The sequence below is a fragment of the Eulemur rufifrons genome, chromosome 6, assembly GCF_041146395.1.
Source record: "Eulemur rufifrons isolate Redbay chromosome 6, OSU_ERuf_1, whole genome shotgun sequence".
Lineage (NCBI taxonomy): Eukaryota > Metazoa > Chordata > Mammalia > Primates > Lemuridae > Eulemur > Eulemur rufifrons.
Window position 1 is genome coordinate 98,137,627 of NC_090988.1, and position 26,608 is coordinate 98,164,234.

Sequence of the window (26,608 nt, forward strand, 5' to 3'; positions counted from 1 at the left end):
ATACAAGTACAACCAATGCAAAAAGAGATCACTTTTTCCCTTTGATTCCAGTGATAACAAATTGCTAACGAAAAAAATACATACATCAAGAAGGACTTTATATTTGAAGTTCCCTCTAAAAAGACCAGAAAAGGTTAAAAAGAACCATACACATGTCCTATACACATTTGATGCCAACAGAAATAACCTGAAATAGGATGAATACAACTAAAACTTTTAAAATCTTACAAAATATCTTAACATGTCCCAAACAAAAAACAACAAACAAAAAGGCCTGCTATGTTTCTCAAAACCAAGACCTAGGACAAGTGGAGAAAGACTGATGTTTTAGAGATTAACGGGCTCGACACCAACAACAGAGTGATCTGCTGGTCTCAGACACCTCTCCTGCCCCAGCCCAGACCTCCTGAGCAGCTCTTGGGGTGTGGCCTGCGGAGGCTGGGGTGAGCAGGGCATGCACCGAGCACCTGTCTACCAATAGACTTGGTGCCAGGTGTCCAATCACCGGAAAGAGAAAACACACACTGAACTCACCTTATGTGGGATTTACACTGGGGCTTCCTCTTGGTCCCCTTAAGTGGGAGGTATCAGAAATCCATGATCTAAGACAATAAATATTTATCATTCTGCATCCTTTGAGAGACAGGAATCAGAGGAAAACCTCTTTCTAAACATGCTTCTGTCATTTCATGATTTTTAGGAGAGTCTACTAATCCTCTCCCAGCAAGTTCAACTCCTCTCACCTGGGGTGAAACCCCCTGGGAGCCAGCAGGGTAGGGAAAGGTAGACATTCCAGTGTAAAGCTGCAAGGCCCTATCCAAGGAGCACCCAGCCCCACTGCTGGTGAGGTCAAGAGCAGGGCAGAGTGCTCAGCAGAGGGCCAGGCTGGGCAAGGGAGGCCCAGCACGCACAGGCCCCTGCACAAGCAGGAATCCAGGTGAGAAGCAAGGACCACTCTGGGGAGATCTGCCAGGACAGACTGTATGAGCTGGGCAGAGGGCAGGATGTGAGCAGACACTGAGGTCAGAGGGACTGACAGACTTCCATGAGAGCAACTTCACAAAGGCTAGAACCTTCATGACACTCCCTAAAGCAGAGCTCAGGGATGCCCAAGGGGAGGTGTTAGGTGCTTTTTCCTTGATAAGGATTTGGTTTGTCTTCCCTGGATCAGGAACAGGGCCTAGAGATGAGGATGACTATAGGTTCTGAGCCTGCATCCTATCCCTTAAGAGAGGAGGAAGGCCTTCTCCTCCCCCTTCTGCCACAGGGTGACACCAGAGACAGAAAAGCAGCTGTTTTGGCCACTGAGAGGCATTCCTGTTGTAGCCTGAGCTATGGCTCACCTGGGCCAGGCAGTGGCACTAGTGCCTCACTGAGGCAGCGAGGGGCGAGGCTGGGGAGTGCAGGCAGAGAGGCCTGCTGCTGGCTGGGGGCTCTCTGAAGAGGGAGGGCGGCAGTGGGGAGGGATGCCCCACCTTCAGAGAACTATCAGCACCAAGAGATGACAGGAAACGGCATTAACTACATCAGGAACGAGGGGTCCTTCTGGGGGAAGGTGAGGGGCTCCCTGATGTTACTCCCCCCTTGAGACTAAGAACAGAGGTATCTAGGGTAGAGGCGAGAGACGGGGGAAAAAGAGCAGTGAGGGGCAAGAGAGAGGAACAAGCAAAACCCCTGGCTTTCTTCTATGGATGAAAAGCTCAAGTCACTGCCGTGAGATTAAGAGGTTAAGCTTAGAAGGCAGCAAAATCCAGGAGCCCAGAGAAGCCATCATGCCCACAGCAGGCCCAACACAGCACCTTGTTCCTGGTCCTCTCAGCCTCTCTCTCACTGACACGATAGAGAGAGAGGCTGCCTTCCTCCCAGCGTCGGCTGGTCCCAAGACAACTCCACTCCGTGGATCCATAAAAACAGCCAGGAAGAGCTTTCCCTGCTTCCTTGTATCTTGGCACAAAAGATCTTCCCACAGTCTCCATCAGACCATTCCGTCCACGAAAGCGTGAGTCTCTCTGAAGCCTCTCTCTACGTCCAGATCTTACACTGGGTCCATTCCTCTTTGCGGACAAGCAGACCCAGGACTCCAGGACTTTCATAAAGGTGGGCATGAGCATTCCATTTGTCCAGGTGTATTGTAGGGGGCGGGGGCTGTCGAGAATCCAGCTGCAGAGAAGTGGGGGAACCAAACAAAGAGGAAGCCACTGTGTGCGGATGAGTGTTATGGCTGGGCCTCCTCCAGCTCTTCCCTCTCCACTCCCTCCTGGCACTCTGGTCTTCTAGGAGGGAGGAGGAGGGGTAGTTTGGACCTCCACCCCAGGGTTCTGTGCTCTCAGGGTACAGCCTGGCATGTGCCGGGCTGAGGAGGCACCAGCTCTGAGGGCACCTGGCAAGAGGCATGAGACCAGGGAAGAGGATAGGCCTTAGGAGACATCAATGTGACTTGCAAGTGGCTCTGGAAGTTCAGTGGCAGCAGCCACCACAGTGTCCGCCTGCATGGGAGTGCTGGCTGTCCCCAAACTTGGTCCTCCGGCTCAGGATCTCATAGGAGCAATCCTCTCCACAGCAACCAGACATGCTAGGGGAAGAGTCGTCAATTTCAAATCTGCAAGGCAAGCAGGAGAAAAGGGTTGGTTGCAGACAGCTGAATGCCTTCCTCCCTGACCTGAGAACTTTTCCACCAGCCACACTAATGTGGCCCCTCGGATGAGGGCACAAGAGAGGGGCAGGGGACCAAGTCAGACGGCAATGCCACACCATCTCACCAATCTTGAGCCCCCACAGACCACTGGGCTGGGAGCTCAGCATCAGGATGAGTGGGGGCCAGGACCTGGACAATGGCACTGGGCAGGCATCTCCTACCACCCAGAAGGACCAAACCAGGGCTGAGCTCCTTACTGCAGCGCTTCTCTGAAGAACTGGTAGGCGCCATGATTGTGTTTAAATACCGTTAACATAACCTTCTTCATCTGTGTGCTAGAAGAAAGTAGAGCAAGCACCTTTTAGAAAGAGAAACAGAGACTAAAGCCACGCTTCCTCTCTCTCCTGTCTCTGCCTGCTATCTCCTTATAACCCTAAGAAGTGATCCTAGATGGGCGTGGTGGCTCACACCTGTAATCCCAGCACTTCGGGAGGCCAAGACAAGAGGATCGCTTGAGGCTAGGAGTTCAAGACCAGCCTGGGCAAGAGCAAGACCCCATCTCTACTAAAAATCAAAAAAAGAAAAAAAAAAAAGAAATTAGCCAGGTGTGGTGACATGCACCTGTAGTCCCAGCTACTCATGAGGCCGAGGGAGGAGGATCACTTGAGCCCAGAAGTTCAAGGTTGCAGTGAGCTATGATCACACCACTGCCCTCCAGCCTGATGACAGAGCAAGACCCTGTCTCTAAAAAAAAGAAAGAGAAGTCTTCCTGAGTCCCACCTCTAGCCTCCAGAGGTCTGGGGCCCCCACCTGACTGGCTTCTTCCAGAGTGGGGATCTTTCTCACTTCCTCTCTGTAGTCCCATTCCTTAGGTACAGAACTTGGCACACAATCAGGCACTCAAAAGATGCCTGCTGCGCTGAGCTGACTGTATAAACACAGTCACAGCAAGGCAGGGAGCATCTCCTGACAGCATCTTACTCCCAAAACATTCCTGAGCCTTGTCCTCCAAGGAGGCTTGAAGAATAGTGGATGCCTCCGTGGCAGCTCCTTCCAAATGAAGGACTCACAAGGCCTTTACCTATTGGCCATGAGCTGCAGGATCTGTATGAGGAACTTCCCCAGGCCTTTCCGCCGCACCTTGCTTTCCAGCTGCACTTCGTAGCTGGGTGAGAAAAGCAGAGAGGTGAGCGTGCAGGATGGGACATGAAGAGGCTACAAGGTCTGTTGGAGGAGCTTGCAGCCCCTGGCAGCTCACAGACCGACAGGCCCAGTGGGCTTTGCCACCTGGATGGAGTGCCCAGAGCAACACCAGGGTCTCCCCTCCACACCACCCCACCCAAGCCGTGGCTCCTACCAGTACAGGACTTCATCCCCGCACTCCACATCAAACCGGAAGTGAGAAAAGGCAACGGGGACAGAACTATTTTCCCAAGCAATGAGGTACCAGGCTCGGTCATCTGTCATTTCCTCTCGTTTCTCTCGGTCCTTCCAGCCCCACTCGCTCTGCTCATACCTGGGGAATTTGGGGGCAATCAGGACAGGGAAGTGTGGAAGAGAAAAGCTAACTGGGGAATGTCGGCCATGCTTACATAGTTTGCATATTTGTTTTGGTCAGGTCGAAGGCCCAATCCACAGTGGCTGGCTCTAGTCCAGACACTCGCTTACATTCAATGGAGACATTCAACCTGAGAAGAGGACAAAGGAGCTGTTAGGAGCTGGTTGTAGGTTCAGAGCTCCCACCAGGGCATTGCTGTTCCTCCCTGAAAGTGTAGCAGGGAGACACGCCTAGTCTCAGTCACTTTCTGGCAAAAAGCCAACCCTGCCCCTTCCCCAGCATGACTGGGAAAGGTGGCTATGCAGGAACCGAGCCTTTCAGGCTGAGATTAACCCCTGTCACCACCCAGCCCACCACCCTAACCACAAGACCCGTTTCCTGCCTCCCTGCACCATCCTTACCAGCCAAAGCACTTCGTAAACTTCTTGTCCCTCTCTGCTACCTCTTTGCTCTTTTCCTAACCTCTTGGTCTCTTCTGTACTTTGTTATAAACACTGTTTTTCTGCTTAGTTCCTGCTCTTAGGTATTTTTCCTGTTGCTTTAATTTGTGAACTGACATCTCACTGGGCTTCCACATGACCTCTTCCTTCTGCCTTCAGAACTGCTGGGTGACCTCAGGCCCTTCAAGAAGACTATGGCTCAGCCGGGCAGGTGGCTCACGCTGTAATCCTAGCACTCTGGGAGGCTGAGGAGGGAGGATTGCTTGAGGTCAGGAGTGAACTGGTCTTGAAAGACCAGCCTGAGCAAGAGTGATACCCTGTCTCTACTAAAAATAGGAAAAATTAGCCGGTCAACTAAAAATAGAAACAAAAAATTAGCTAGGCATGGTGGCAAGCGCCTGTAGTCCCAGCTACTTGGGAGGCTGAGGCAGGAGGATTGCTTGAGCCCAGGAATTTGAGGTTGCTGTGAGCTAGGCTGATGCTGCGGCACTCTAGCCCAGGGTGACTGAGGGAGACTCTGTCTCAAAAAAAAAAAAAAAAAAAAAAAAAACTGTGGCTCTACACACTGACACTGATAATCAGTGTAAAAAGAAAAAAAGGAAGACGACTATGGCTCAGCAACCCCCTGCCAGGAGTCCCGCCTGCCTCTGCCTCTGCCTCTGCCTCTGCCTCTGCCTCTGTAGCAGGTATTCTTGGCTGATCAGACAGGGTAGAGCAAGAGCCAACCCAGTGCTGTTTTCCTAGACTAACAAATGCTGTAGGCATGAAGGTATCCATTTCTAAATGAAATTTAAGTAAAATATAGTCAAACTCCTTGGCCAGTGAAATAACATTCTCTAAGCAGTACTACATTCTGAAAGGACAGAAGCAAGCAAACTCTAAGCCTTTAAAGAGCTCCCACATCAGTAACTTTCAGTGGCTTTTGACACAATCCTTAGAGGGTGTTCCCACTGGAATCCACCATCACCTCTGCTGACTGGCACATCACATGAGCTGCATACATGCTCAGTCTCGTAAATTCACAACTTCCTGCCCTTAACCCCAAAAGTCTTCCTTTCTTCTCAAGTATCAACAAGGTAGCAGACAGAATTGCCCAAACACAGCACTGCATCTGTCTTAACTACAAAATGTCCAAAGTCTGTCTGCAGGTATAAATTCTACATTCACCTTTAATTTAAGTATGTGAAAGTAGGATCGTAGCCACAGGATCACACAAAATTCAAGGCACAAAAGGAGCCCAGAGTCAGCTGGCAATGCCTGCTTCAGAGCTATTCCTTATTTCTGGAAGTCAGCAGGAATGTGGACTGTGGAAACACTAAGAGATATCATGGTTTGGGTCACAGATATTAAAGGATCTGTAAACTACCTCGAAGGACTTCCCAGAAGTTGAATGACAAAGCTGCCAGAGGAACTGTAATGCATCTGATCAAACAGGAAGACTCAATAAGTGTGATGCTACAAAATTCAGATGCATCTATGAAAGGCAAATGGAGAGTTACCTGCTTCATAATTCAAGTATCTGTATTTGTTTATTTTGTTCATTAAAATACTCATACCAGCTACTACTTACTGAGCTAGATATATTCTCTTTCCTCCTTAAAAAAAACCTTGCAAGTTTGGCAGCATCATCCTCTTTGACAGGTAAGAAAAGGAGGCTTGAGGAGTATGAGTGACTTGTCCAGCTAAAGTTAACAAGAGGCCCAGCTACAATTCAACCCACACCTCTCAGACACCATAGCCCCTGTTTTTCCGAAAGCCAAGGTGTTACATTATAGAAGCATGATTCATGAACAGCATCTCAGGTAAGACAGATTATGCTTATTTTATAAACCAAAAGGACAAAAAACGGGGAGGCGGCCTATAATCCTGATCCTACAGTAAACTGGATCAGTGTAATAACAGCTAACACCTAGCTTTTAGTACACTCCAGGAACTAACACTCTATATCTAATCCTTCTGAAAACTCCATGAGGAAAGTACTATTAGACTCATTTCTTTTTTCTAATTTTTTTTTTTTTTTTGAGACAGAGTCTCACTCTGTTGCCCAGGCTAGAGTGCCGTGGCATCAGCCTAGCTCACAGCAACCTCAAACTCCTGGGCTCAAGCAATCCTCCTGCCTCAGCCTCCTGAGTAGCTGGGACTATAGGCATGTGCCACCATGCCCAGCTAATTTTTTCTACATATATATTTTTAGTTGTCCATATAATTTCTTTCTATTTTTAGTAGAAATGGGGTCTCACTCTTGCTCAGGCTGGTCTCGAACTCCTGAGCTCAAACAATCCATCCACCTTGGCCTCCCAGAGTGCTAGGATTACAGGCATGAGCCACTACACCTGGCCTATTAGACCCACTTCTGATTAGAAAATTGAGGAACAGAGAGGTTAAATAATTTGTCCAGGGTCAAACAGCCAATAAGTGACTTTTAGCAATTATACTATATACTCAGGGCAAGAGCACTGGATTGGAATTAAAAGTACCCTCCGCTGTCAGGGGTAAACTCTATAAACACAGAAACCTTCTTTCACTTCTCTGAGCCTCAGTTTCCCATGTATAAAATGAAGGTGTTAGCCTAGACAATTTTCCAAATTTATTTCAGCTCAATGATTCTTTGCACAGAGAGAACAAGTCCTAAAGAGACATGTGAGATTCAGTGAAATCTTTGCTCATTTACAGATTCCTTTGTCATCCTAACAGTGGGATTTTACATCAATAGAGGACACTAGCCAGTTTCTGCTTTTTCATAATAATGAAGAAGAATGAGAAAGTTTGGGTCTGAGGAAGCCTTCTCTGGAGAGGTGACGTCCTGAAGACATTCAAGAAGACAACAGCTAGCAACACTAAACACAACTCACCCATTTCGATCATATTTCTTGAACACTGGGAAAGCCTCTAGAGGGTCTCCAAGCTGTGGAGGGAAAGAAAAGAGAATAGCACAGACAGGTGTGGTGGAGGTGCAGGCCCTGCCCCGAGCCCTGTGTTCTGGGAGTGTGACACTGTGAGGACCCACATCAGGAGGTTAGCTCTGGCCCCAGGAGCAGCCTCACAGAGCCCAGCATCTGCCTCAGCTCTGAAGTCACTATGTAGGAGGATGGCTTTGGTAAGAAAGTCAAGAGATTTAAATTCAGTGTCATTTGACAGGGAAAGAGGACACTTTACTGGCCTACGGGCATAATACCTGCTCGCAGCACAGCCAACACAAAGGAGAGGCCACGTGATCTGCTCTCCCACTTCTGAGAAGCAGGCCCCAACTGACCTCACCTGGCCAAAACCCCAAATGGAAAATCATATCCCCGAGTCACATCCTCATAAATGTGGAGTGTTGACTATGAGTGGGCTAAAAGAATGACCAAAAAACGGGATATGAACTGGGGGCAGGAAGGATGATCCGAATTCCCACTTCCGTTGGAAAGCCACACACTACCAGGCTGTTCCCAGCCTGGTCCATCTGGTGCTCAGATCCACAGCTACTCCTGCCCTGACTGCGGCCCCTGGAAGACCAGGCCGCTGGATCCCCTCAGCCCCCCACAGCCTTCAGTGCCTCACGTTCAGTTAAGAAATGTTTGAAGAAAGCAATGAGAAAAGAGTATACTACATTTCATCAAGAAGTTTCTTCCCGAGAATGCAAACTCCTAACAAAAATTTCTCCAGACCCTCTTCTACCCATAAGAAAGGAGACCCACAGAGAAGCAGCCACTTTCACTGGGATCCACATTTCCCTGAACACCTGGGCCAGGTGCTGACACCTCCTCCCAACTCTCACAGCCCAGTCAGAGGTGCCGGGGCTCATTCCCAGGCCCTGCAAGGAGGCAGAGGCTGCGTGCGCAGGTATATCACAATGACACCACAGGGTGGCGCCAAGAGAAGCCAATCTAAAAACCAAGCTGCAATCCCAAGATTTCAGGGACTGGGAAGGAGGGGAGAGTCACCCTGTTGGCGGCATCCACTTTGGCACAAACGGCATCCATGGCTGCTCGCTCCTCCAACCGCTTCTGCTTCTTCTCCTTGGCTTTGCTCGACTTTCTCTGCAACAGGGAAAAGCAACGTAGGCTGAAGGGCTGTAGCCAACCAAAGACTTCACTTTCCCTTTCAGGAACAAAAAGGTCCCTGCATCCACAGGCCACACACTTGTAGGTAACGTCGCTTCATAGTGGTGAGTCCCTAGGAACGTCACTAGACTTCTCAGCTTCCTTTCAGGAAGAGTACTGACCCTCCTGAGCACGGGTCACCATGGGGACCCGGTGAGAAAGCTGGTAACACCTGCAGCAGAGCTGGCCCTCAGCAGGCACCCAGTAAATATTCACTCATCTCTTCCCTCCTAAGGAGGGAACACCCAATTTTAGGCACATTTAGGACAGCTTTCAGAGAGGAGACAGCATATGAGGTTGCTGCTGATGGCTGATCCTAAGTTTATTTAATAAGTTTTTTTCAGGGTCTTCCAGCTTCGGGAAATAAAAATCTGGTCAGAGGCAGTTCCTATGTGAGTTGGGTCCCATTTCAGGCTGGGGCCATGGTGCTCTGGCTTAAGGATACAGAGCCATTCACCAGAAGCTCGGCTCAGTCAAGGCCAATGAGTGGCAGGCACACCATGAACCTGGTGACAAGGGCAGAGTGCGGAGCCCCAAGGGGTTCACCTCGGGACAGAGTTGTTGCAGACACATGGCCAGCAAAACCAAGTTGCAGGCACACAGGCAAGGGGAGGAGCAAAGGGAGGCTTCTTGCACAGAGGGGCAAACGGCACATCGCCCACGGCTGCACCTAGATAAGATCCTGTTTTGAGGCAGACGTGGGGTTCTCTCAGGCCTAATGGGACCTCTCTCTCTCCCTCTGACACAGGGAAAGAGCCAGGCTCTAGAGTCTGACCGACCTCGTCCAAAGCCTCTCCTGTTCTCCACTCCCTGCAGTCCCAGGACAGGATACAGCCTTCTCTGAGCCTCCTCCCCTGGTCTGCTGAGTGAGGCTCTTAAAACCTCCTTGAAGGTATCAGACCCGTGACGGTTAATCTGGCATGTGCTCTATAAATGACAGCTCTCATTCTTACTCCCAAGGAGGACCAGAGAGCACAGGCATGTAGAGGTGCACCCACACACCCGGAGTTCCTGGAAGGCACCCCAAAGGCCCTGGTTAGCTGGCTCTGCTTCTTACCAACAGCACAGCTTCTTCTGACCCCCACCCTCCCTTTCCCTGAGCTCTCTGGAGAGAGGTTTGACAACCCCTAATTACATCCTGGCCCTGACACTGGCTGGCTCCAGGAAAGGGCACTCAGAGAGATTAACATTCTATGTGAGTTGAAAAACCAGCTACTGGGAAAGTTTCTCTGGATAAATTCTGCCCTTGATTCTCCAAGGAATACCACTGCTCACCTACTTCAAGCAACCAGGAGGCATAAGAGTTCAGATACCAGGAACTCACAGGGATTGCTTATAGGTACAAATCCTACCAACACCAGCTATTGATTATCTTCTGACTGAGCACTGTGCAGGGAGCCAGGCTAGATCCCATTTCTTACCTCCTAGAGGAAGAAACAGAAAGAGAATAGGCAGTCCGTATAAGGCTGGAATCCCGGGACAGAACTACCCGCTCTCTACCATGGAGAAGTTTCAGCGTCTCTGTCTTTGTCTCCAGGAATTTGGGTTTCAAGACAACACTGAGATACTCCAAGCTCGCAAAGTACTTTCACAAACATTATGCATTTCAATTCCCAGGACAGAAACCATCACCTCCTTTTATATCTGAGGAAACTGAGGCTTGAAGGGATGATGTGACTCGCTCAGAGTTCCCCAGAGAGTAAGCGACAGAGGGAAGACTCAATCCCGGGGGTTAGGCCGCACAGATCCAGTGTTTGTTCCACCAGCCCTGCTGTCTCCCACTGGGAGAGCTACTTCCAGCGTAGTGGACTTCCACTCAGTCAGCAACAAAGACCTTCTCATGCCTGCCAACATAAGGCCTAAGACCTCAGAAACCCTCAGGCAGTCACTTAGCAACTCATTTCTCATTGTCCATCTTTCTTGGTAACGGTTTGCCAACTGTGCCACCCCAGGCCCTACCTATCCCTGCCCCAAGGCAGAGGTGAGGAAAAGGGAAACCTCACATGGAAGGTCTCCAGGACTGCACAGTGGGGCAGAAAGATCATGAGCTTTGGCATTAACTGGACTGGGCCAATGCTCCTCCTGCCAGCATGACTTGCAAAAGCAGCTCCATCTCCAGGACTGTAGGGACACAAACACTGGCCTCACGGAAGAGCTATAAGGACAGTCAGAAGCTAGCACACCTTCACAGCAGATGTACAGCCCCTTCCTCCATCCTGCATGCACGCTCTCTTACCACAACACAGAGCTGAAGGATCAGAGGCTCTGGAAGGCAAGTGTAATGCCTAGGACCCAGAAAGCAATGAAACCTGGATTCCCTCCATAGAATCTCATTTCGAAGCAAGAGAAGTAATTCCGAAGCACAAGCAGCAGGAAGGCCGGCCCGGGGCCTCCAGGAGATCTATGGGCTCATTCATGCAGAACTGGCAAACCAGGCAATCCTCTGAGTGGGGCCTGGAGCTGCCATGGCCTGAGACTGAGATAAGGAAAGAGCCCCTTTAAGCGCTTCCCTGCCTACCCGCAAGGCATGAGGGAGGCTGCTGCAGCAGACTGGGCCAAACAGGCAGGGGCTCACTCCGAACTAGGAAAAGTGGAAAAGTGGTCTCCCCCTGTTCAATTAGCTTTGCTCCTGCCCTGTCGGGGTAAGGCTGTCCTACAGGGACATAAGAAAATGCTCCTAATGAAAATGGGAAATATGCACAGTGAATGGTAAGCTCATTGTTGTTAAGTGTCTTTCCTTAGATAGATAAATAGATAGATAGAAGCATGCATGGGATTTCAAGTCAAGAGACCTAGATTTGATATTTGATTCTTGGCTTTTCCTTTTAATAGCTGTGTGACTTTAGGCAAGTTACTTAATCTCTTTTCAGCAAATTGCTCAATTTCTCTGAACCTGTTTCCTTATCCATAAAATGGGGCTAACAATGCCCACATCAACATCATAGTATTATGAGAACAAAATGACAGTGTCCTAGATATAAAAATTCTTTACGGTAACAACTTCTGTTTACAAAGATTCTGTTTGTGCTTTAGCAAAGATGATCTGTTTTAATCTTTACAACTCAGCAAGGTGCTTGTGCCTACTTCTTTGATGAGAAACCTGAGGCACAGGGAGTTTCACTTTTAGAGTCACAGAGCCAGTGAGTAGGGTTCACACTCTCTCTCCATTCCTACCAGACCATGAGGCACAGTTTATATTTGCTTTATTTGCCAATGTATATCCAGTACTCAAACAGCAGGTACTCAGTTCATATTTGTTAAATGAATCATCCAAGATTCAAATCCAGGTTTGAACCCTAAAGTCCATGCTCCTACTACATCGCAATTACATTTATAATGGCACTTTTTGTTATAAAGTGCTATACAGATGTTTTCATATGCAGCTGTGAAAATCCTCCCCTTATTATTCCTATCAAAGTAGTAACTCCACATGCAGTTCCATGACTGCTAGGGGTCCCAAAGAAAAGTGAAAAAAACATGTGGGGTGGGGTGGGGAGGAGACACCTTCTAGGAAAGGAATTTGGTATCTCTTAGATTTTCAGTGTCAGTACCTCCAACCCACATGGTAGCCAGGATTTGAAAAGAACTTCTGTTTTTGGTGAAGAGAACAAGAGATCTAAACTCTAATTCCTAAAAGACTACACATGTGTGGCAGCTAGGGTGAAAGAACTTTGAAGATAAGGTGCTCCATCTGAGGCCATGCTGTCAAATGGAGCATGGAGACAGAGGGGGACCACTAGGAATGATGACTTCCTGACACCAAGGGGGGGCATCCCCAGCTCCCACTGATGAGCAATGAGGGTGATGAGAGGGTTCCAGCTGTTTCAGGGAGGAGAATTTAAGTCTCTCTGTTGCTATTTTATGCCAGAATAGACTTAGTAGGGACTGTTCTTGAGAAGCACATCTGTGAAGTATGAGGAATAAGATTGGGGCCTTAAAGGAAGCAAGGATCATAGCATCTCTGGGGCCTGCTACTTTAACTCACTCGATGAGGAAGTGCGGAACCAGAATGGCACGTTATGCTTCTTGTTTTCTGTTCAGTCTGTACTGGCTGATTCTGGTAGATAGTTACTAAGCCATTCAGGTTCCATTTAGTTTCAGCCACAGCAAGGGTCTGGGACCGTTTCACCAAAATCTGGGTTAAATATGCCTAAGGTCTCTATACTTCATTTTCTATATATGAAGTACACAGTACCCAGAATTCCTTATTAAAATAATGGCTATTCAACCCCCCACTGCTAAATTTGACTGGCTAAAAAATAAATAAATAAATGAAAATAAAATGATGACTGTTTGTTTTGACACGGATTAGACAGCTATTTTTGTCTTCTAAGTTGATTTGTTCAGTCAATAAACATTTGAGTGAGAGAAAAAAATCTAGGTTAATAACAGTAGGGACAAATCCAATGGGTTAAAAATAGCACAGATCTATTTTAGATCACTAAAGTGAAGGCTGAGAATACAGGCAAAAATAACAGCCACTACTTCTGAGGCACCTCCTTGGCTATTTACATCCATTATCTCATTTAATCTTCACTGCTACCCTAAGGGGTAGGTATTAGCATCCGCACGGTGAGGAAATTCAAAGACAGAAAGGCCAAGTCACGGGAACAATGTTATGCTGTTAGCCAACAAAGATGGGGCCGGCACCGAGGTATCTCTGGCTCCAAAGTCAGGGTTCCCTAAAGGTGGTGGAAATTCCATGTAAATACTAATATAGCCAGTAAACGGAGGGCCAGTTACCTTTTTAGGAGGATAACTGACACTGTTCCAATTGGGACTTAGCAAGGTGAACTCACAGAAACACGCAAATAACTTCTGCCCAAGCCGGTATGCCAGGAAAGGGCACTAAAACGCGCCTCCAGGCTGCCGGCAAAGAACAGGTGGTCAATATCCATCCGCAGCTGCGGCCATCACCAGTGGTCCCCCCACCTGCCCTGCTCACCTGCACCGCTCTGCGCTTGCAAGGCCACCTGCACTACTAAGACTACTGACCACCCACGTAGTATAACCACTTCCTCGCAACCGGGAGGCCGTGAAGGCAGGCCTCTGTGGGAAGGGAGGAGTGTTTCATCAGGAGCAGGAGGAGCCCGGGGAAGAGGTTTCCAAAGAGCGTAAGGGGAACCCGCTCTGCTGCAACTCGAGTAGCGGGAAGCGCAGCGGACTGGCATGCGGGAGACCCGGGATCCGGGAGACCGGAGTGGGGTCCGGAGCCCCAGTCAGGCCAGTGTGACCTTGGCTGGGCGCCTTCTTTCCTCTGGCCCTCAGTTCCCTCCAAGCCAGGGTGGGCCTCGGTTGTGGAAAGCCGCGGAGCTGGTGACAGCCGGGTGATGGGTGGCGCAGGGGGCGGGGGACTAACCTCAGGGGCCGCGCGGGGGGTGGCTGGGGAGGCCAGTAACCGGTCAGCGAGGCAGGAAGAGGCGGGCGCGACGCGAGCGGCGGGGGGCACCGAGAGGATGCAGCCCCAGAGAAGGGTGCTCCCCATTCCCTGGCTAGGCCGAGCATGGGGACCCCTAGATGGGGGAGTCAGGTCATGTGGGGGCTGGGGGTCACGTGAGGCCGGAGGGGGTCGGGGTCACGTGAAAAGCGGTTTAAGGAACAATGGGGGAGAAGGGGGCGACGGTAGCGAGGAGCACCCCTGGACCTCCCGTCTCCTCTCCCTGCCTCACTCACCCCCATGGCGGCAGCGGCGGCGGCGACTCGCAGCTCCTCCTTCACACACTTGCCGGCAGGGAGGCGGCAACAGCAGCCGCTGCAGCGACGGCAGAGGCAGAGCGGCGGGCCCAGCACCGCGCATGCGCCTCGCGGGCACCGCGCCGGCGCAGAACGGGGGGGTGGCGAGCGGCAGAAGGCGCGCAGGTGGAGCGCGGCGAGGCGGGCCGAGGGTCTCGCACCAGAAAGAGGCGGGAGGCGCGGAGGAGCGTCGCGCTGGGAGTGACGTCTCCGCGCCGGGCCCGCCCCCTCGCCGGGCTGTGTCTGTAGCTATGGCAACAGCCGCGCGGGACCTGGCTGCGCGCCCCACCGAGCCCCGCGCGCCGCTGGGCACCCGGGTGGGTGGCAGGGCGGTCCCCGCGCTCCGCGTCTACCCCGCCGGCAGAGACAGCCACCTGCACAGAGGACCGATTGCGTCATGACCTCTGGAACACCAGCCTCTCCCGAGCCTGCGGGCACAGCGGAAGTCTTTGGAAACGTTCCCACCCTGTAGATCCTGACTCTTGAAATTCCTTTTCAACTAGAGTCCTGTTATTCATTCATCCATCTTCTAACCATTCATTCACCCTCCATTCATTCGCTCTCTCAGTAAACATTTACTAGCACCTACGCCGTGCTGAGCCCAGGGTTGGGGAGGGCATGGGGCGGAGCAAAATGCCAGTTCACGGTTTAGAGGGTGGGCAGGCATGTAACCACTGCTGAAGAGTGAATGGTGCTGTTAAGATGAGACATCGGGCACCCAGACAGTATTAATTTCAGTCTGTCCCAACAGGCCAGAGTGTAACCCCACATGACCCACACCGCAATCTTCTGGGGAGTTTGTGCGCTGTGCAGACCCCTGGACCTCCCCCAGAATCTCCAGGGGTGGAGCCAGAGTCTTCACTCCGAAATGCTCCCCACGAAAATTAGAGAACTGATGCCCCAGACGTAAGCTTCGTAGACTTATTCGGGTTTTGCTCATTATTCCATCTTTAGTGCTCAGTACAGTGGTGGCCCCAGCAACATTTCTTGAGTGCCGTATGCTAGGCACTGCTCCAAGCAGCAAAGAAAACAATAACAAACAGAAAAGGCACTGTTCTTGTATCCTAGAAGGAGGAGGCAGAAAATAAACTAAGTGAATAGGTAGTATACATAGTATGTTAGTGATATATGTTCTGTGAAGGAAAACAAAGTGGGGAAAGATATTAGGAGAGGTCAGGATTTGTAGTTTTAACTAGGATGCTCAGGGCAGGCAAACATGGAGTGATACTTGAGTCAAGATCTGAAGGAGGCTGGGCGCTGTGGCTCACGCCTGTAATCCTAGCACTCAGGGAGGCCAAGGAGGGTGGATTGTTTGAGCTCAGGGTTTGAGACCAGCCTGAGCAAGAGTGAGACCCGGTCTCTACTGAAAAAATAGAAAGCAATTAGCGGGACAACTAAAAATATATAGAAAAAATTAGCTGGGCATGGTGGCACATGCCTGTAGTCCCAGCTACTCAGGAGGCTGAGGCAGAAGGATTGCTTGAGCCCAGGAGTTTGAGGTTGTTGTGAGCTAGGGTGACGCCACGGCACTCTAGCCTGGGCAACAGAGTGAGACTCTGTCTCAAAAAACAAACAAACAAACAAAAAGATCTGAAGAAGCAAGTCATGAGGATGTCAGTGAAGGGCATTCTGGGCAGGTGCAAGCAAGGTACAGCAAGTGCAAAACCCCCACGCAGGAGCGTGACTGGACTGTTTGAGGAATTGCAAGAAGTGCAGTGTGGCTGGAGTAGAGTGGACCAGGAGGAGAATAGTAGGAAGTGAAATCAGACAGGTAAGAGGAGGATCATTTAGGGCTTGTGGGTTTTGAAAGACTTTGGGACTGAGAGCAAGTTGGACACCACTGCAGAGTTTGAGTGGAGGAACAGTAGGGCTGGCTTGTGTGTTCATAGGACCAGCCTGGCTTCTAGGTTGAGATGACTGTAGGGGCAAGGTCAAAGGAAGGGCCATACAGAGGCCACTGCTATAGGCGAAGCAAGGGATGAATCCCCCACCACTGGATAGCAGTGGAGGTGGGAGCAGGTGCCAGGATCCAATGCATATAGAAGGTAGAGCCAACGGCACTTGCTGGTGGATCGGTTGCAGAGTGTGAGGGAAAGAGGACAAGAGTCAAGATACCGTCAAGGTTTTTAGCTTGAGCTACTGAAAAAATGGAATGACTTCAATTGAGATGTGGATTGTGACTCTGGAAGGAGCAGGTTGGGAGGTGGGGGTGGGGAAGATTGGGAATTCTGTCTTGGCCATGTCAAGTTCTTGTGGAAAAGTGGAGTAGTCGAAGTCTGGAGCTTAGGAAAGAGGTCCAGGCTGGAGATACAAACTTCAGCAGTCAGCATGGGGATGGTATTACATTTAAAGCTGTGAGACTAGATGAGACCATGGAGGGAATGTAGGTAGATGAGAATCAATGAATCCCCAGCCTGCACGTCCTATTCTGCAGTCAGAAAATCTGTTTTGGTTGCTGGCACTCTGGGGACCAGGAGGTAAGGGCAAGAGGTGGGTATCCAAGGTAAGAGGAGGGAACTTCTGAGCTTGCTTTTGAAGGAGGAGAAAGAGGCAAGATTTCAACAGGCAGAACAGTATTTGCAGAGCCAGAGAAGTGTGACGGAGTGGGGTTAGGGGGGGAATGAGACTCAACCCCCTACCCCAGCGCAGTCCCCTCGCTGTTCTGGCTTTTCTTGTCTCCTTACCCACATTGAACTTCATGGTCAGCTGTTTCAGTGCACAGATGACTGCCACCATAATCCCCTGGTGCCCTGCCCTTTCTGCCACTCCCCACTCTTGGGTTCACCCTCCCCCAGGCTGCTGGAATGTGCTGGACACCAGACAAGGCCTGGGAGGTGAGCCCAGTAGTCCCTTGGAAAGGTGACATCATCCATGCCTCCCAAGAGGCCTTTGAAGGCCAATGCCCTTATTCCTGCCCCGAAGCAGCATTCGACTCCCTGGGGGCTGCCCCAGTTATGGGCTTCCTTGGTCTTGTGGGGTGGTGGGCAGAGCCTGCTTTGGAGTCAGACCAGTCTGGGCTTCAGCCTCCTCTCTGCTACTTACTGACTTTGTGGCTTTAGGCAAAGTGCCTAACATCTCTAAGAGTCAGTTTCCTTATTTATAAAGGGAGACCACCAATAGCAATCATCAGAAGCATCTTCTTCCAAGGGTAGCTGTTAGGATTAAATGAGATGGGATCTGAGACACCTGGCAAGGCCTGAGGTAGGAAAGAAACCCCCTCCCCCGGTACAAAAATATATCTCCCCTCCCTTCCACCCCTCCCTCCCTTCCTGCCAAACGTCTGCCCACACTGAGCAGGCTTTCTGCACTGCCTCGTGTCTACTCCCTTCAGCCCCAACACAGGGGGCTGAGATCCCCTTCTCCATCCTCCTCTCTGACCTCTCTGGACAGTCTCCCCTGTCCCCCAAGCCTTTGAGTTCCCGGGGCTCCTCCTCCCTCCTCCTTCCTGGCCTCCTCTTCCTCCCCTGTCCTCTGACACAGCCACTCCCCCAACCACTGTGCTTTGCACTCTTCTCACTCTACATCCCTCAAGTGCTCCCAAATGTTCATTGCTTCCCTCACTTGGCCAAGGCATGGGTGGCTGCCATGTGCCATGTGCTCCGTGTTGTCTTCTGTGCGGAGGAACAGGCTGGGGAGACAACTCCTGCCTGGGAGGAAGCGCACAGTTGGGGAGGCAGCCAGCACACAGTGATCAGTGGGCAGATGAGAGCCCCTGGCTTCCCCCAAAGAATCTGAATTTACCAGACCCTCCTCCCTGGCCATCCAGGGCCAGGCTCACCCCTTGGGGTTCCTCCCAGTCATGATCTCCCCTCCCCTAGCCTTGCCTCAACTCTGCTCCTCACCAGCTCCTGCCCGCCCTCAGACCACCCTTCCAAACTCAAAAGCTTTTGGAAAAGCCACCCACCCTGTCTCTAGTTCCTGGCTTCCGTTCCTGCCCCACCTACACCTCCCTCCCTGAGCTTCCAGCAGTTTTGATAACTCTGACTATGCTTCTCTGTGTCAATCCTCATCTTTCTGGAACTCCCAGCAATATCTGGCCCTCTATTCACTCCTTCCTTGAAACGCTGTTCTTTCCTTGGCTCCTGTGACACCACACACCTGTTTTTCTAAAATGCACATCTGCTTGGTCTGTGGTTCGAAACTCCCTAAGAGGCAGCATGTTCGGCCCCTGTCGGCCTGGCCAGGGCGCCTGGTTCCACATGCCACCTTCTGCTCCTGAACCCTTGCCCTTCTCTTCCGAGGCCAGGCTCTCTCTGGACTCTGGTCCACGCTGCCCCGCTGCCTGCAGCCCTGTTTCTGCTCCGTGGCCTCCTCACCCTTCAGGTCCCAACTTAGATTGTGGGAGGCTTCTCCCTCTGCATGGCTGGCTCCAGGCACACTTTCTGGGGTCTCCCAATGCCCTTGCCATCACCCCCATGAGACTGTAGGCTCCCTGCAGTTGGAGACTGTGTCTCTCTCTTCCGCTATGTTAGGGTTGCCAGATTCAATACATGGGACAAACTTAAATTCACTGTGGATCTGAAGTTCAGATTTAACTGGGCAATTTTATATGCTAAATTTGGCAGCCCTAACTGCTGTACCCCTGGGACTCAGCTGTCAGTGCCTGGCATAGAGCGGGTGCTCAGTGTTACTTGAAGGAATAATGCACAGTGATGGTGGCAGGCACAGGTGCTGTGGGGCACAAAGGAGAGGTAGCAGGCTCCCTAGGGGAGGTGACACCTGAGGCAAAGCAGATGGAGATATTAGGTGATGCATCAACCAGCTGTTCCGTGGAGGTGCCTCCCGTAGTGGGTTGAATTGAGTTGCCTCAAAAGTTATGTCCAATTCCTAACCCTCCTGTCCTCCTTCTCAGGCAGTTGTCTCCCCAGCCTGTTCCTCCGCACAGAAGACGGCGCGCAGCACATGGCATGTGGCAGCCACCCATGCCTTGGCCAAGTGAAGGAAGGAATGAATATTTGGTAGCAGTTGAGGGCTGTAGAGTGAAGTACCTGTGAATGTGACCTTAATTGGCAATATGGTCTTTGCAGGTGTAATTAAATTAAGGCTTTCAGGATGAGATTATCATGGGTTTAGGGTGGGCCCTAAATCCAGTGACCTTATGAGAGGACAGAAAGGGAGATTTGAGACACACACGGGGGAAAGACAGCCATGTGAAGACAGAGTCGGAAATTGGAATGGTGCAGCTACAAGCCAAGGCGAGAAGCATGGATTGGATCCTCCCTCGGAGCCTCCCAAGGGAACCAACCCTGCCAACACCTTGATTTTAAACTTCCAGCATCACAGAACTGGGAGGAAATACATTGCTGTTGGTTTAAGCCATCTGGTTTGTGGCACTTCATTGTGGTAGCCCTAGGAAACTAGTATACTCCTAAGGCTCCAGTTTCCCAAATTCAATCTACAAGATTCTTCCTTCATGACCCCTGACCCCCAGAACCCCCTGTGGCACCAGACCTCTTATCCATCCTGTGGTAACCGGCCACCAGAGTGGCCCCTGTGGTCCTTGCCTCCTGATATTCATATCCTTATGTAGTCAGTCCCTCCACACTAAACAGGGCTGACCTTGAGTCCACAAAATACTGCAGAAGTGATGGTTTGTGATTTCCAAGAGAGGTTATAAGAGGCCTACGACTTCTACGCCAGTCTCGTGGCCAGCTCCCCCAGGAGGAAGGCAGCCACCATGCTGTCAAGACACACAAGCAGCACTGTGGAGACGTCCCCGTGGGAGGAACTGAGGCTCCCCACCCACAGCCAACCCCATCCTGCCAACCACGTGAGTGACGCCTTGGAGGAGGACAGTCTAGCACTGGTCAAGCTTTGACACCACTGAAGCTCCAGCCAACATCTTGACCACAGCTTCATGGGAAACCCTGAATCAGGACTACTCAGTTAAAATTGTTCGAGGTTCTAACTTGCAAAAGATTCGGGCTCATTAGCTATACAGCGATAGATAGATCACTAACACGAGGCCCCAATTAAATCTTGTGCTTTCTCAACTGTGAGTTCTTCAGGCGCTGCCCTGGCATTAGAATCCAACAGGAGGCAACAGTTGGTGGCTGGATTTAATGGTGACAGCTGGCCTTGCTTGAAGGTGAGAGGCTGCTAGACTGTTGGGTCTGGGAGGGGGCTAGGTGGTCATCTGGTCTATCTGCCCTGGCAGCCAGGGAAGCCAAGGCCCAGAGAAGGGCAGTCACTTCCCAACAGCAGGGTAGGAGTGAGATGTCCTGACTCACTGAGGACCACAACCTCTTCAGGTCTTTGTGCAGGTAACTCACGCCCAAATCTGAACAGAACCCCTGTGCACAGAGACCATTGCTCTGGGTATTAAATATTAGTTTGCTAGGATTGCTTTGACAACATACTATATAGATCGGGTGCCTTAAACAACAGAAATTTATTGTCTCACAGTCCTAGAGGTTAGAAGTCCGAAATCAAGATATTGGCAGGACTGGCTCCTTTTTTTTGTTGTTGAGACAGAGTCTCACTCTGTTGCCCGGGCTAGAGTGCCATGGCATCAGCCTGGCTCACAGCAACCTCAAACTCCTGGGCTCAAGCGATCCTCCTGCCTCAGCCTCCCAAGTAGCTGGTACTACAGGCATGCGCCACCATGCCCGGCTAATTTTTTCTACATATTTAGTTGTCCAGATAATTTCTTTCTATTTTTAGTAGAGACAGGGTCTCGTTCTTGCTCAGGCTGGTCTCGAACTCCTGACCTTGAGCGATCCTCCCGCCTCAGCCTCCCAGAGCGCTAAGGTCACAGGTGTGAGCCACTGTGCCCGGCCCTTTATTTATTTATTTTTTTAAAGACAGGGTCTCACTCACTCATTAGCACAGTCTCTAGGCAATCTGCCAACCCATATCTGCTGGTTAAGATTCTGTGGTGGAGAGGAGGAGACCCTGGACCGTGAACACCTGCTGAGTGGATGATGAATACATCTAACCTATAAATGATTTGAAACCCCTCCGCTTGCCTTCTGTTCCAGGTTACCTGTCCCTGCAGACTTGCCACTGAGCCCAGTGTGCTGCTTTCATCAGGGGCTGATGCCTTCACTATGGTTCTCGTCTTAGGCTAGGTGGGCACCCAGAGGCCATGACCTCAGGTTCCGAGCCCAGGTCTGCCAGCGAAGAAACTCCGCACACCCTTCTGTTGTTGTTCAGCCAACAGGTATTTCTGAATGCCCTGCTGCAAGAAGGGTGCAGTGTCAGGGAAATGGTGTGGGCAGTGAGGGGCAGGGTTGCCTGTCTACCCAACGGCCATGCTTCCCACTTCCGTGCTGACATCTATGGTTTGAATGTGTCCCCTCCAAAATTCAGGTGTTGCCAATGTGATAGTATGAAGAGGTGGGGCCTTTAAGAGGTGCTTAGGCCATGAGGGCTCCTCCCTTGTGAGTGGGACTCGGTGTCCTAATAAAGGGGCTTGACGGAGGGAGTCGACCCTCTCTTGCTTTTCTGCCTGCTGCCATGGTATGACACAGCAAGGAGGCCCGCACCACATGCCAGTGCCTTGACCTTGGACTTCCCACCTTCCAGAACTGTGATACAGTAAATTTCTATTCTTTGTAAATTACGTAGTCTCGGGTGTTCTGTTTTGGCAGCACAGATACCCTAAGACACTGGCAGAACCCCACCCACGCTCAGGTGATAGGTGGGAGTCACAGCAGGTGTGCTGGAGCACAAACTTTGTCAGTCCAATCCAAGCAGGGAAGTCCTATTGCCCTTGGCCAGAGATTGGTTCAACGGGCATGGGCCTGCTCAGGGATTCCTGGGAAAGGTTGTTCTCCCTGATAAAAAGAGAGATGCCAAGGAGAAAGCCTCTGCCCCTTGCCTCTCCCCTCCCACTCTGGATATTGTCCTCTGAGGATGAGATGCTCGGACCAGCTGCAGCCATCTAGTGACCATGAAGGCAAATCCTCTATGTGGAAGGGGCAATGCTGAGAGAGAGGAAGCGCCTAAGACCTCGACAGCCACTGAGCCTCTGTCAGTGGTGACACTGACCTCCACATTTCTTAGGCAAGTTCGTTAAATTCCTGCTTTGCACAAACCATCATGGAGTGGCTGTTCCTCTACTTGTGGCCACATACATCTTACATGAAAAAGAGTGAACACAAGGATACGAAAAATAGGGCTTTGGCATCAGCCAGCTTGGGATTGGTTTCCAGCTCTACTACCTTCGGAGCCATGGGATCTTAGGCAGGTACCTTCTGAAGCCTCAGCTTCTCACCTGTAAAATGGGGCTACTGTGGGGGGAAAATGAGATAGCTCAGGGAAGACATTTTTCATACCGTGGTTGGTATTTATAAGCATTCAGTTCATTTGTTTTATTCATCCACTAATTTATTCAACAATAGTAATTGAGCACCTACTATATAGTCATACTAATCAGGGTCTGGGAATGTAGCTGTGAACAACGAATAGGCACTCAAAGTTGGCTCTTTTTTCTATTATTATCGTAAGTCTTTGTCTTCGAGAAGCTCCTGATATGTTGGTAAAATTAAGGATAGGTTTGGCAGAAGTGATCTCGGACCTAGCAGTGTAGGTATCTGGAGTGAGAGGGGCTGGGGACAGTTAAGGAGCGGAGGGGCAGTTAGGAAGGGCTTCCCTGGGGAGGTGGTGCTTGGGAGATCTGAGACTCATCCTCTCAGCAGGCATTTGGTGACACCTATGTGCCAGCTGCTGTGGAACTGTGAAGGGAGCTGGGGTAAGACATGTCCCACCCTCCCTGAGCGGACAGCCTCCCCGAGAGGACAGCCAGGTAAAGATGTAGGTGGTTCCACTAGTTTGTGCTCAGTGTTGAGATAGGGAAGGGGCAGATGTCCTGGACAAGGTGATATCTGAGCTTCATTGTGAAAGGTAAATAAGAATTAGCCTGCACGGAAGGGAGCTGCGTTCCGGGGACTGCATGTGTAGAGACTTGGAGACGAGAGAGGACTCAGAGTCCTGGGCACTGCGGGTTGCTGAGTGTGGCTAAAGCATGCCTTCAACTGGGTGGTGTTGAGAGAAGTACTGTTTCTGAGGCTGTAGTTGCAAGTGACAGAAAATGGAAACCAGCCAGGCTCAAACAATAAGGAAATGTATTGATTTATGTGACTAAAAAGTTCCAGGTGTCAGTGGCTTAAGGTGAGGTTGGTCCAGTGGCTCGGTGGTGTCACTGAGAAACCAGGTTTCCACCATCTTCTGGTGGTGCCCTCCAGGGTGCTGGCTTTTCCCGAAGAACAAAGATGACAGCCAGCTCTCCTGGGCTCGGCTTCCTGGAATTTGTCCCATATTTGTCACAGGCTGATTGGACCAGCTTAGGTCTCAAGTCCACTTCTGAACAGTCATGGTATCCTGGGCCTTGGGAAAGGCTGGCATCGGGGTGGGATCAACCCCACAGCACCACATGGATCCCCAAACAAAAAAGGGGAAAGGGATGTCAGGGGACCAGAGTTTGAAGGAGATAAGTCATGCTAAGGAGTTTGAACTTAATCCAAAGATAATGAGAAGCAGAGGATTGACTTGATCAGATTGGGTTTTAGAAAGATCACCCTGGCTGTTGAGGAAAGATCAGATTAGGGACTGGGCAAGGGGGCGCACACCTGTGGTCCCAGCTACTCGGGAGGCTGAGGTGGGAGAATGGCTTGAGCCCAGAAGTGTGAGGTTGCAGCGAGCTGTGATGACACCACTGCACTCTCCCTGGGCAACAGAGCAAGACTCAGTCTCAAAAAAAAAAAAAAAAAGAGAGAGAGAGAAAAATAAAAGAACAGATGAGAAGAGGGCAAGAGAGGAGTTGGGAGACTCTTTCAGTAATGGGATGAGGCCCAGGGAGGGATAGTCACAGAAATTGGATACTGGCCGGGCGCGGTGGCTCACGCCGGTAATCCTAGCACTCTGGGAGGCCGAGGCAGGCGGAGTGTTTGAGCTCAGGAGTTCGAGACCAGCCTGAGCAAGAGTGAGACCCGGTCTCTACTAAAAATAGAAAGAAATGATCTGGACAGCTAAAAATATATATAGAAAAAATTAGCTGGGCATGGTGGCACATGCCTGTAGTCCCAGCTACTTGGGAGGCTGAGGCAGGAGGATTGCTTGAGCCCAGGAGTTTGAGGTTGCTGTGAGCTAGGCTGACGCCATGGCATTCTAGCCTGAGCCAGCGAGTGAAGCTGAGACCAGAAGGCAGTTGGTTGGATATGGGGGTCCGGAGCCAGGGGCCAGGGTCTGGGCCGGGGGTGGAGGTGGAGTGTCCGCAGCCCAGGCTTTGATATCAGAGCTCGGGGAGCTGAGGGGCTGATCAGAGCCGGAAGGACCAATATGAAGGGCTTGAAGGCCAGCCAGGAGGGGCACCGGGAGCAGCTACCTCCAGGGCAGGAGGTGGCCCTCTCTGTCTAGCCCTGCCCACAGGTGGAGTGAGACCATACCTGCCAGAGGCCCTTGTCTTCAGAGATGACAAAGTCACTGGTGTCCTTGGAGGAACAGTTTCTGTGGCGTGACGGAGGCAGGGGGTTGGGAGGGAGTGGGAGGTGAGGACGAGCCTAGAGGGGTGTGAACAACTCCTTTAAGAAACACAGTTAAAATAAAAGGCGGAAGGAGCTTTAGCTGAAAGGGGTAACTAAGGTGAACACGGGGCAGAGGGAGGAGGGGGGTGTATTTGGGGTGGGATGCGGGCACCTGTTTTGGGATACATGGACTTAGCAGGTTTGTGTGATGAGGGAAAGACACAACCATGAGGAAGGAGAGGACGATGAAAACCAAGGCGCTGGGGGGGGATGTGGAGCCTGGGAGTGAGCTTGGCCTCGAAGGGGGAAGGGACAGCTACACTAGAGGGACAGAGAAGGAGGAGGGGCCAGCCACGGAGGGTGTTCCTCCCAGATGGCCTTGATTCTCTCTGCAGGTGGGAGGCAAGGTCATGTGCTGAGAGGCATGTGTGGGAGGGGTGTGGAGGAAGACTATGGAGGTGGCAGGTGGGGAGAGCAGTGAGCGGAGGGAGCCCTGGATGTGCCCTGGCAGAGCAGAGCTCACCTGCAGAGCCCAGCAGCCCTGAGGGAGGGCTGGGTGTGGAACATGCATATCGGTAGGCCAGGCCAGGGTTTGTAGGGTGGGTGGGGCACTCTGGGGCACCAGGTGGGGCCCAGCAGAAGGGTGAGCAGACCTGTTTGGCTGGATCAGACACAGGCCAGAAGGCCCTTGAGTACTTAGCAATAGGGAACCATGGAAGGTTATTGAGCAGGAAGGGGACATGATCAAAGCAATATTTAAGAATTTGTATCCAGGCTGGGTGTGGTGGCTCATGCCTGTGATCCCAGCACTTTGGGAGGCTGAGGTGGGAGGATCGCTTGAGGCCAGGAGTTTGAGACCAGTCTGGGCAACATATCAAGACCCATCTCTACAGAAAAATTAGCTGAGCATTGTGGCATGAGGACGGCTTGAGCCCAGGAGTTTGAGGTTGCGGTGAGTTATGATGATGCCACTGCAGTCTAGCCTGGGTAGCAACAGAGCATGACCCTGCCTCAGGAAAAAAAAAAAATGTATCCAGCTATGTGTGCACAGTGGATTAGAGGGGTTAGACTGAAGGCAAGACTCTGGAGCCATCGACAAACCTAGTCCATTTTGTGTTGCTGTAACAGAATGCCTGAGACTGGGTAGCTTATACACAATAGAAGTTTACTTGGCTCACAGTTCTAGAGGCTGGAAAGTCCAAGAGCATGGTGCTGGCATCAGGTGAGGGCCTTATTTCTAGGTCCTTCTGGCCAGAAGGCAAAAGGGCAAGGGAAAGTGCACTTGGGAACGAGAAAGAGAGAGATGGGAAGGGGGCCAAATTCATTGTTTGTCTGGAACCCAGTCTTGAGATAATGGCATTAGTGTATTCCTGGGGGCAGAGGCTCATGGCCTAATCACCTCTTAGAGTTCCCACTTCTCAACACGATTGCGTCGGGCATTAAGTTTCCAACACATGAACTTTGGGGGATACATTCCAATTATAAAAGGGAGGATGTCAAGTGTCTTATGTCATGGAGGAGAAACTTCTTGCTCTAGAGGTCAGACCCAGGAGCCCAAGGTGGACATGACCTTGAGCTGGTCCATGGGTATGAGCTTTCTTTTTTTTTTTTTTTTTTTTTTTTGTTGAGACAGAGTCTCACTTTGTTGCCCAGGCTAGAGTGAGTGCCGTGGCATCAGCTTAGCTCACAGC

At 51.0% G+C, this 26,608-nt stretch overlaps 1 protein-coding gene across 1 annotated transcript; it reads right to left on the minus strand.

Annotated features, from left to right (window-relative positions):
* Nucleotides 1–202: 202 nt before the first annotated feature.
* On the minus strand, nucleotides 203–14,451 carry NAA40 (N-alpha-acetyltransferase 40, NatD catalytic subunit). Its single transcript, XM_069470282.1, has 8 exons — nucleotides 14,392–14,451; nucleotides 8,560–8,655; nucleotides 7,486–7,538; nucleotides 4,228–4,323; nucleotides 3,993–4,151; nucleotides 3,717–3,800; nucleotides 2,893–2,970; nucleotides 203–2,599 (listed from the first exon to the last, which is right to left on the minus strand). Exons 1-8 carry the CDS (start codon nucleotides 14,395–14,397, stop codon nucleotides 2,458–2,460), a joined length of 714 nt encoding a protein of 237 aa, XP_069326383.1. The 5' UTR covers nucleotides 14,398–14,451; the 3' UTR covers nucleotides 203–2,457.
* Between the last annotated feature and the right edge of the window lie 12,157 nt (nucleotides 14,452–26,608).

Bases quoted from the DNA above. Each gene is read 5' to 3' on its own strand.
- NAA40 (XM_069470282.1), bottom strand. The intron at 3,801-3,992 runs GTAGGAGCCACG...TTTCTCACCCAG, and splicing joins GGGGATGAAGTCCTGTACTG to CTACGAAGTGCAGCTGGAAA. The intron at 2,600-2,892 runs GTAAGGAGCTCA...CTTGCCTTGCAG, and splicing joins TTCTTCAGAGAAGCGCTGCA to ATTTGAAATTGACGACTCTT.